We start from the raw sequence: 10,054 nt of genomic DNA on the forward strand, positions 1-10,054 counted from the left end.
GAGAAAGTCGGGGTAGCATGTAATTAAGACATTCGAGAGTGCTCCTCCCTGCACGTTAAAAGGCCACACAATTCAAATTCTGCATCATGCCACAGCATTTCATAAACTTCACTGTGGGAAAGTTGATATGCTTCAGTTTGTTGCCATATTACTGGTTTCACATTGGTCTCCACCGATTACAATGTAAAATAGATCTAGAACACGTGTCATTTATATTTACAATTCCTTTATCCAAACGGATGACTCATTAACCTAACTCTTATCGTTGTAAATTACAGTATATGGAGAATACTGTCATTTCTATCAGAAAAATAAAGTCGATTCTTTTTCCACTTGGAACCGGCAGATTTGCTCAACATGGTTTCCTCTTGCTTAAAGGTGGTGGAATTATGAGGGAATTAAGTCAAGGTCAGAATACGGCGTATCTATTGACACCTCCGCCACACCTTCATTTATTTGATCTCAACCCAGAACGAATAGCAGGTGAATAGCGTGCTATTCTCATGCTTAAATTCAAGGTAGGAATATGCATAGAGAGAAGTGCATAAAAATGTAATAACATTCCATTTACACGCCCATAACTCGGGTCAGAATCAGGGCTTTAGAGACTTACCCAGAAAGACTCACAGCTGTAACCACTGCCAGAGGGGATTCTAACATGTATTGATTCAGGGGTGTGAATACTTATGTAAATGAGATATTTCTGTACTTACATTTTCAATTAATTTGCATACATTTCTAAAAACATGTTTTCACATTGCCATTATAGGGTAGTGTGTAGATGGGTAAGATTTAAAAAATATTTAATCCATTTTGAATTCAGACAACAAAATGTGGAATAAGTGAAGGGATATGAATACTTTCTGAAGGCACTGTATATACCAACTTTGCACACAGGCTTGGGGCAATATTAATCTAATACTTTTTTCTATTACCTCCCCATGAACTTGCAAAATCTTGGCAAGTTGAACAACACTCTTGTATTACCTATTTCAGAAGGCTTATAGTCCAGGGGAAAAACATATTTGCATCAGTCTGTTCATTGTCTTTAATCACATTCCATATTTTGAAGCAGTTTCTGCCAAGACTAACTCTGCAAAATCATCTAAATAATCATTGCACAAATGACACTTCATGTGTACAGTACATCTGTGAGAGATTTTAAGAGTGCTGGGATCATTCATGGGCACAAATATTAATAGAATAAACTAAAATAATAAAACAATACAAATAATAGGCCTAACCATAATAATAATCATTACCATCATCATCATCCCACTTGAGACCACTGGTATTATCAATGCAACTGAAAAGTTGTGCCAGAGACATTCTATTGATCCCTCTGCCACACTCAGAACCGGAAGCAGTTCCTGTCTTTATCATACAGAGCGGCGCCTGACAGGACTCACAGTGGTCTTGCACAGACAACAGTTCTTCCTGCCCACGGTTTCTCTTTGAGAGATGTCAATAGTGGTAGGATCATTAGTGCGCACAGGACAGCAAAATAGCTTTACTTCCTGTTGTTCCTCAAGCCAAAATGACGTTTAATGAAACTCTGCGCCTGTTTTTGAGACTTAAATTCAATTTTTTTCCCCCCATATTCCATCCAAGGATGGGTAGGGTATGGGTTGTACTTTATATGCCTCTTGAAAACTTCTGCTACGAGATCCTTTTTATTCATGTGCCAAACTCTGAAGCAGTTTCTGTCTGGTATCATACAGAGTGCTACCTGACAGGACTCACACTGCCAGTTGGTCTGGCTTTCCTTGCACAGACAACATTTCTTCCTGCCACTAGATTTTCTTTGCGAGGAGTCAACAGTGGTTGGATCAATTATGGGTACAGGGTAGCATGGTCGCTTCACTTCCACCAATTCCTTCTCTTCTTCTGGTTGTTCTTCCTCCTCCTCCTCCTCCTCCTCCTCCTCTGAAGACTCTTCTTCAGCCTCATCCTGCTTACTAATGTCAGCAAGCTGCAGGCACAGCTGCTCCCTGAACTGCTTGTGGGTCATGGGCTTTTTCTTGTTCATCTGGGCCATGTCCTTCTGCAGGAGGAAGCTGTTCACCACAGCAATGTCTACAAAGTGGAAGAAGAAGGTCTTGTACCACTTCATGGTTTTGTGGGCCACACTGTAGCATTTGATAAGGGAATCAGACAGGTCCACACCCCCCATATACTTGTTGTACGGCTTGATTGCCTCTGGGACGGGTATACACTGTATTGTCCAGGATCCATTTTTGCTCTGTTTCCTGATTTTGACCTGCTCCCCTGCGAATGCCTTATGAATGGTGGTACACATGGTGACTGGTTGTGCACCCATCCACTTGGTGAAGAGCAGCTCCCCATCACGGAGCCAGCGGATGGTTCCTTTCTCTGCTCGAGCAGGCATGCTGTTCTCTCGGATGCCCACACGGATTTCACGTATGGTTCCACATGCTCCCAATTTCTTTTTGTACAGGTCACGGAAGAAAGTTGTGCTGGTGAAGAAGTTATCAACATAAATGTGGTACCCAGTGCCCAAGTAAGGCACCTTCAACAGGTTCATGGCAACATCATAGCTCTCCCCTTTGCCTGAAGCAGATGGGTTCTTGCTCATAAAGACATTGAAGTCGCAGGTGTAGCCATTTCTTGAATCAGCTAAAACATACAGCTTGAATCCATACCTGTAGGGCTTGGATTTAATGTATTGTTTGAGGCTGTGGCAGGCCTTGGAGCGCACCATGCGCTCATCAATGGAAAGGTTCTGGAATGGGTGGTAGAAGGCTCTGCATGCCACCAATATCTGGTCTTTGAGAGGTTGGATTCTCATGAGCCAATCATACCCCGCAGTCCCCTTCTTCTTGTCGTTTTCCTCATCCTCTGCTGGGTCACTCATGTGCAGTGAATAGGTGATTGCCCGAAATCTTGTCATAGTCATGACTGTACAACAAAAAGGAAGACAATATATTCTGTTTCGATTCCAGTAGTCTGATACAGTGTGCACATTCAGCAGACCCATATAGATTACAATGCTGAGGTATTTGTACATTTCCTCCACAGACACAGGTTTCCATGGTTCTTTGATTCCATGTTCCTGTCTTCTCTTGGCATTCTTGTTGGTGTTTGAGCAAAGAGTATCAACAACAGCATTACTGAAGAAGAGCTGGAAGAGCTCTAGAACAGTGTAGTGCTTTGAAGTGTCTAGCTGGGGTCCAGGAGTCCTAGCTGGTTCGAAAGGTAACCGTTTATGCTCTTGGTCTGGTTCATCCTCAGTCCTCCACTTCCTCTCTGACCCACTGAAAAGAGGTATGGCTGCATGAGCTCTGTTTTTGGATTTGGCAGGGCTGGGTGTCCAGGGAGGAGAGGATGTAGGCCTGGCCTTCCTTTGCGGTGCTGCTTTGGGGCTAGAGTTGAGTTTTGTTCTTTTTGAAGCCCTGCTCTCGATGACTTCTGTATCAGGGGGAAGGTCTTCTCCATCTTCCTCACTTGACTCTGAAACTTCTATCTTAGGGCGAGAGGAGATGCCCCTTACCCTGAGCCGTGTCATAATTGGAGGAGAGTCATCTCCCCCTCTAGTCTCTGTAACTTCTGTCCCATCTGGAGGGTATTCATCCTCCTCTATAGTCTCTGTAACTTCTGTCCTGTTGGGAGTGAAGTCATCTCCCCTTCTAGTTTCTGTAACTTCTGTTCCATTGGGAAGGGAATCATGCCCCTCCATAGCCTCTGAAGGTTCCGTCAGATAAGGAAGGTCTTCATTCTCATCTCTGAAAAACAATTAATAATAAAGAATAGAATATGTTTTAGGTGGTGCCATACATATAAACAGCATCATTGTGACAATCTGGTTTCTATCAACTTACTTAGAGAAAGGTTGGGTTTGTTGATGAAATTACAGATTTATGCAAAATTACAGATTTTGGAAAATAATACGGTAAGTCCATAAGGCCAAAATGATCGGTTTTCTAACCCGTTTTATATTGTTTGTTTACAAATACATTTTATACAGTTCAACTAGGCCCATGAGACATTAGTGTTATTTTTCAAGAATCAATAGGTATACACTACCGGTCAAACGTTTTAGAACACCTACTCATTCAAGGGTTTTTCTTTCTTTTTTACATTGTAGAATAATAGTGAATACATCAAAACTAGGAAATAACACATATGGAATCATGTAGTAACCCCAAAAAATGAATATTTTAGATTCTTAAAAGTAGCCACCCTTTGTCTTGATGGCAGCTTTGCACTCTCTTGACATTCTCTCAACCAGCTTCACCTGGAATGCTTTTCCAAAAGTCTTGGAGTTCCCACATATGCTGAGCACTTATTGGCTGCTTATCCTTCACTCTGCGGTCCAACTCATCCCAAACCATCTCAATTTGGTTGAAGTCGGAGGATTGTGGAGGCCAGGTCATCTGATGCAGCACTCCATCAATCTCCTTCTTGGTAAAATAGCCCCTACATAGCCTGGAGGTGTGTTGGGTCATTGTCCTGTTGGGAAAAAAACCCCAGATGGGATGGCGTATTACTGCAGAATACTGTGGTAGTAGCCGTGCTGGTTAAGTGTGCCTTGAATTCTAAATAAATCACAGACAGTGCCACCAGCAAAGCACCCCCACACCATAACACCTCCTCCTCCATGCTTTATGGTGGGAAATACACATGCGGAGATCATCCGTTCACCCACACAGCATCTCACAAAGACACGGCGGTTTGAACCAAAAGTCTCCAATTTGGACTCTAGACCAAAGGACAAATTTCCACCGGTCTAATGTCCATTGCTCATGTTTCTTGGCCCAAGCAAGTCTCTTCTTATTATTGGTGTACTTTAGTAGTGGTTTCTTTGCAGAAATTCGACCATGAATGCCTGACTCACGCAGTCTCCTCTGAACAGTTGATGTTGAGATGTGTCTGCTACTTGAACTCTGAAGCATTTATTTGGGCTACAATCTGAGGTAAAGTTAATTGCCGATTTCTGAGGCTGGTAACTCTAATGAACTTATATTCTGCAGCAGAGGTAACTCTGCGTCTTCCTTTCCTGTGGCGGTCCTCATGAGAGCCAGTTTCATCATAGTGCTTGATGGTTTTTGAGACTGCACTTGAAGAAACTTTCAAAGTTCTTGAAATGTTCCATATTGACTGACCTTCATGTCTTAAAGTAATGATGGACTGTCGTTTCTCTTTGCTTATTTGAACTGTTCTTTCCATAATATGGACTTGGTCTTTTACCAAAAAAGGCTATCTTCTGTATACCACCCCTACCTTGTCACAAGACAACTGACAAGACAAGTTCTGGCCTGGTTTAGATCTTATCTGTCGGAAAGATATCAGTTTGTCTCTGTGAATGGTTTGTCCTCTGACAAATCAATTGTAAATTTCGGTGTTCCTCAAGGTTCCGTTTTAGGACCACTATTGTTTTCACTATATATTTTACCTCTTGGGGATGTCATTCGAAAACATAATGTTAAATTTCACTGCTATGCGGATGACACACAGCTGTACATTTCAATGAAACATGGTGAAGCTCCAAAATTGCCCTCGCTAGAAGCCTGTGTTTCAGACATAAGGAAGTGGATGGCTGCAAACTTTCTACTTTTAAACTCGGACAAAACAGAGATGCTTGTTCTAGGTCCCAAGAAACAAAGAGATCTTCTGTTCAATCTGACAATTAATCTGGATGGTTGTACAGTCGTCTCAAATAAAACTGTGAAGGACCTCGGTGTTACTCTGGACCCTGATCTCTCTTTTGAAGAACATATCAAGACTGTTTCAAGGACAGCTTTTTTCCATCTACGTAACATTGCAAAAATCAGAAACTTTCTGTCCAAAAATGACGCAGAAAAAGTAATCCATGCTTTTGTTACTTCTAGGCTGGACTACTGCAATGCTCTACTTTCCGGCTACCCGGATAAAGCACTAAACAAACTTCAGTTAGTGCTAAATACGGCTGCTAGAATCCTGACTAGAACCAAAAAATTTGATCATATTACTCCAGTGCTAGCCTCCCTACACTGGCTTCCTGTTAAGGCAAGGGCTGATTTCAAGGTTTTACTGCTAACCTACAAAGCATTACATGGGCTTGCTCCTACCTATCTTTCCAATTTGGTCCTGCCGTACATACCTACACGTACGCTACGGTCACAAGACGCAGGCCTCCTAATTGTCCCTAGAATTTCTAAGCAAATGGCTGGAGGTAGGGCTTTCTCCTATAGAGCTCCATTTTTATGGAATAGTCTGCCTACCCATGTGAGAGACACAGACTCAGTCTCAACCTTTAAGTCTTTACTGAAGACTTATCTCTTCAGTAGGTCCTATGATTAAGTGTAGTCTGGCCCAGGAGTGTGAAGGTGAACGGAAAGGCTGGAGCAACGAACCGCCCTTGCTGTCTCTGCCTTGCCGGTTCCCCTCTTTCCACTGGGATTCTCTGCCTCTAACCCTATTACAGGGGCTGAGTCACTGACTTACTGGTGTTCTTCCATGCCGTCCATGGGAGGGGTGCGTCACTTGAGTGGGTTGAGTCACTGACGTGGTCTTCCTGTCTGGGTTGGCGCCCCCCCCCTTGGGTTGTGCCATGGCGGAGAATTTTGTGGGCTATACTCGGCCTTGTCTTCGGACGGTAAGTTGGTGGTTGTAGACATCCCTCTAGTGGTGTGGGGGCTGTGCTTTGGCAAAGTGGGTGGGGTTATATCCTGCCTGTTTGGCCCTGTCCGGGGGTATCATCGGATGGGGCCACAGTGTCTTCTGATCCCTCCTGTCTCAGCCGCCAGTATTTATGCTGCAGTAGTTTATGTGCCGGGGGGCTAGGGTCAGTCTGTTTCATCTGGAGTATTCTCTTGTCTTATCCGGTGTCCTGTGTGAATTTAAATATGCTCTCTCTAATTCTCTCTTTCTTTCTTTCTCTCGGAGGACCTGAGCCCTAGGACCATGCCTCGGGACTACCTGGCATGATGACTCCTTGCTGTCCCCAGTCCACCTGGCCATGCTGCTGCTCCAGTTTCAACTGTTCTGCCTGCGGCTACGGAACCCTGACCTGTTCACCGGACGTGCTTGTTGCACCCTCGACAACTACAATGATTATTATTATTTGACCATGCTGGTCATTTATGAACATTTTAACATCTTGACCATGTTCTGTTATAATATCCACCCGGCACAGCCAGAAGAGGACTGGCCACCCCTCATAGCCTGGTTCCTCTCTAGGTTTCTTCCTAGGTTTTTGGCCTTTCTAGGGAGTTTTTCCTAGGGAGTTTTTCCTAGCCACCGTGCCTCTTTCACATGCATTGCTTGCTGTTTGGGGTTTTAGGCTGGGTTTCTGTACAGCACTTTGAGATTTCAGCTGATATACGAAGGGCTATATAAATACATTTGATTTGATTTGATTGGCTCAAGCACATTAAGAAGGAAAGAAATTCCACAAATTTACTTTTAACAAGACACACCTGTTAATTGAAATGTATTCCAGGTGACTACCTCATGAAGTTGGTTGAGAGAATGCCAAGAGTGTGCAAAGCTGTCATCAAGGATTTGTTTTAACACTTTTTTGGTTACTACATGATTCCATGTGTTATTTCATAGTTTTGACGTCTTCACTATTATTCCACAATGTAGAACAAAATAAAGAACAACCCTTGAATTAGTGGGTGTTCTAAAACTTTTGACTGGTAGTGTATATAATTAACAAACTATAAATATCACACTGGGTGTGGTCATTTCAATAAATAAAAATGCAAATTACTCAATATCAAAATGTGTAAAATGGGTGTTAGAACATTAAAGATATTTAAGGAAACAATACTGAGTGGATGCTTAAATTAAAACGCTATCCACTCTGAATAATGTAATAGTTCAACTCACAGGTCCAAAAGTCGATCCAACTCTTCTTCAAAGATGGAATCTAGAAATGAATCGTTGCTGCCACATCCCTGAGATTCTCCATCAGAATTAATTTCTCCTGCTTCCTTTCCATTATCATCTTGAACAACGCTGCTGTTCTCAGGTTGCATTGCCTTCTTCCTGGAAGGCATTTCAGACAAAAACAATGGAAATGAATTCACACAGATTAAGTGGAAGCCCAGACTGGAGCACAGAGCAAACAATTGATCATATGATGCATGTTCTCAACTCATTAACTGTGTGTGCCATATTTCTAAATGCCAGTAGATTGATCAACATCAAATGTGGAGAAGGGGAGCAAAGACTGGAGTCATACCAGATTTGTAGCTTGCAGCAATAGGAGTCAAGGTGCAGACAAAAATCACAAGAAAGTCAAGAAATATAGGTGTGACTCTTGCTCACAGGACCACCCTATGAAAGCTAAAATGTAATGTATTTAATCAGCAAGGTATATTAAAATAGATCAATCTGCATTTAATAGTGAGGCTGTGACTCAATATCTTTCTTGCTGTTTTGGGCAATCGTTGATAAATAAAACATATTTTCCTCTGTTTGTGATAAAGGACTTTCATAGAGACGTAATGCAAAACTATTCATTTGCATTAGAACACATTTTTGCATTTTATGTGACGTAATGGTTATAAATGGTCATTTTTTGGAATACGTGTTCTTTGGGAGAAGTATTTTAACATGTTTGCAATTTATATGAAAGTACTTCTGGCATACTACCTCTTATCGCATTCAGAGAGGGAGCGTTTGTCCTGCACCTCCTCCAGCTCCATCTTGGCTGTTTGTCCACTGGTTCTGCCTGAAGCCAAAACACATGATCGCAGCCATAACGTCATTCTACCAAACCCACAGCAGCACTTGGGCCTTTCAGTTATATATGCTTAATATTTACGTTTCTAACAGGTTACATAACCCAAACACCATCCCAAATTCTTACTAGAGATATGCACCTCTGTTATTACCTCTCTTCCGCCGCTGCTCAACACAGAGCTCGCACAACGCAACCAAAAACAACACACAGCACATACACGCCACCTACCAAATTCTACTTCTTCTTTTTTGGTATTTTGACTCTCAGCAAACAGATGTAATAGGTGCATGCCGCCACCTACTGTATCGCCTATGTATCAGCCTACTATTCGGAGGTATGAATTCATAGAGTACAACAGTATGAGTCACAACACCCATAAAACCTAGCGGTCAAACAAGGAAATTGTTCCAATCGTTTTTCCGCCATTCATGTTTCCCCTAGGGGATTTTAGAAACAATTAAAATGAGGACTATGTTTTGTGTAGACTTACCCTGGCGTGACGTTTTGATAACCAACTAAATCTCTCTAGGACAAGGTGACTTTTATCAATATTGTAACGACCCTGGGTTTATAAGCGCGGAAATCGACTCTGCCGCTCGAGCATGCTTTTGCGACACAGTCGATAGCGCGCCGGACTTCGGGCTTGAAGGTCGAGGGTTCGAGACCTGCTCCATGCTGTTTCATTACATTGGTGTCAGAAGTGATCGGACCTTGCATCCACGACAGTGCGTGTGCTCGGCCGGTGAGCGCGTTCCTGTAAGACGTTGAGTCGCAAGCTAAGCTGCTAATTCGCCTGAATTTACCCACACAAAAATGAAACGCTAATTAGGCTATCATAAAGAACTACAAATGCCATGATGATCTGGACGAGACTGACTAATGGAGACAAAGGTAAGAATCTCTGGATTAACTATCTAATGTTAGCTACATTTTGTAATTAATAAATTGGCTACATTTCTTTAAATTGTCAATTCTGTGAACTGCCTTGTGCAAGTTTTAAATTGACACAATATCTGTTAGGAAGGTGTCTGCTAGGGATGGCTGGCAGGAGCTCGCAGGGATTTGTAGTATTGCATTATGTCTACTTTGATACTAATTAGCATTTTCGATTTGGAGAGTACATAGTGCCGAATATACGGATAAAAGTCACCTTGTCCGAGAGAGATTTACATGGTTATCAAAACGTCATGCCAGGGTAAGCTATTTAAAAAAACACAGTCCTTATTTTAAGTGTTTCTAAAATTCCCTATGAGAAAAATGAACTGTGGAAAAACGATTGGAACCATTTTGGTTCACTAGGTTTTATCGGCATTATGAGACCTCCACTGTGGGGGCTCTATTACACTTTGTAGTACATAGATA

The 10,054-nt window shown here is 42.3% G+C and overlaps 1 protein-coding gene across 6 annotated transcripts; it reads right to left on the reverse strand.

Annotated features, from left to right (window-relative positions):
* Positions 1-1,030: 1,030 nt before the first annotated feature.
* LOC115169931 (piggyBac transposable element-derived protein 4) lies at positions 1,031-8,996 on the reverse strand. Of its 6 annotated transcripts, none has more exons than XM_029726065.1 (4): positions 8,921-8,996; positions 8,602-8,680; positions 7,834-7,992; positions 1,031-3,743 (listed from the first exon to the last, which is right to left on the reverse strand). In XM_029726065.1, the coding sequence occupies exons 1-4, from the start codon at positions 8,979-8,981 to the stop codon at positions 1,511-1,513; spliced, it is 2,532 nt and encodes an 843-aa protein (XP_029581925.1). In that variant the 5' UTR covers positions 8,982-8,996; the 3' UTR covers positions 1,031-1,510. The 6 variants fall into 6 exon arrangements, with proteins under 6 accessions (XP_029581925.1, XP_029581923.1, XP_029581924.1 ...); XM_029726063.1 differs by having other exon boundaries at positions 8,832-8,942; XM_029726064.1 differs by having other exon boundaries at positions 8,844-8,936.
* Positions 8,997-10,054: the final 1,058 nt, after the last annotated feature.

The sequence above is a fragment of the Salmo trutta genome, chromosome 31 (genome assembly GCF_901001165.1).
Source record: "Salmo trutta chromosome 31, fSalTru1.1, whole genome shotgun sequence".
In the NCBI taxonomy this organism is placed as follows: Eukaryota; Metazoa; Chordata; class Actinopteri; order Salmoniformes; family Salmonidae; genus Salmo; species Salmo trutta.

Excerpts from the sequence above, each read along its gene's own strand:
- LOC115169931 (XM_029726063.1), bottom strand. The coding sequence starts at position 8,907 with ATGTGCTGTGTGTTGTTTTTGGTTGCGTTGTGCGAGCTCTGTGTTGAG. Across the intron at positions 8,681-8,831 it reads GAAGAGAGGTAATAACAGAG|GCAGAACCAGTGGACAAACA; the intron begins GTGCATATCTCT and ends TTTTGGCTTCAG. Across the intron at positions 3,744-7,833 it reads TTGGATCGACTTTTGGACCT|AGATGAGAATGAAGACCTTC; the intron begins GTGAGTTGAACT and ends ATTGTTTTTCAG.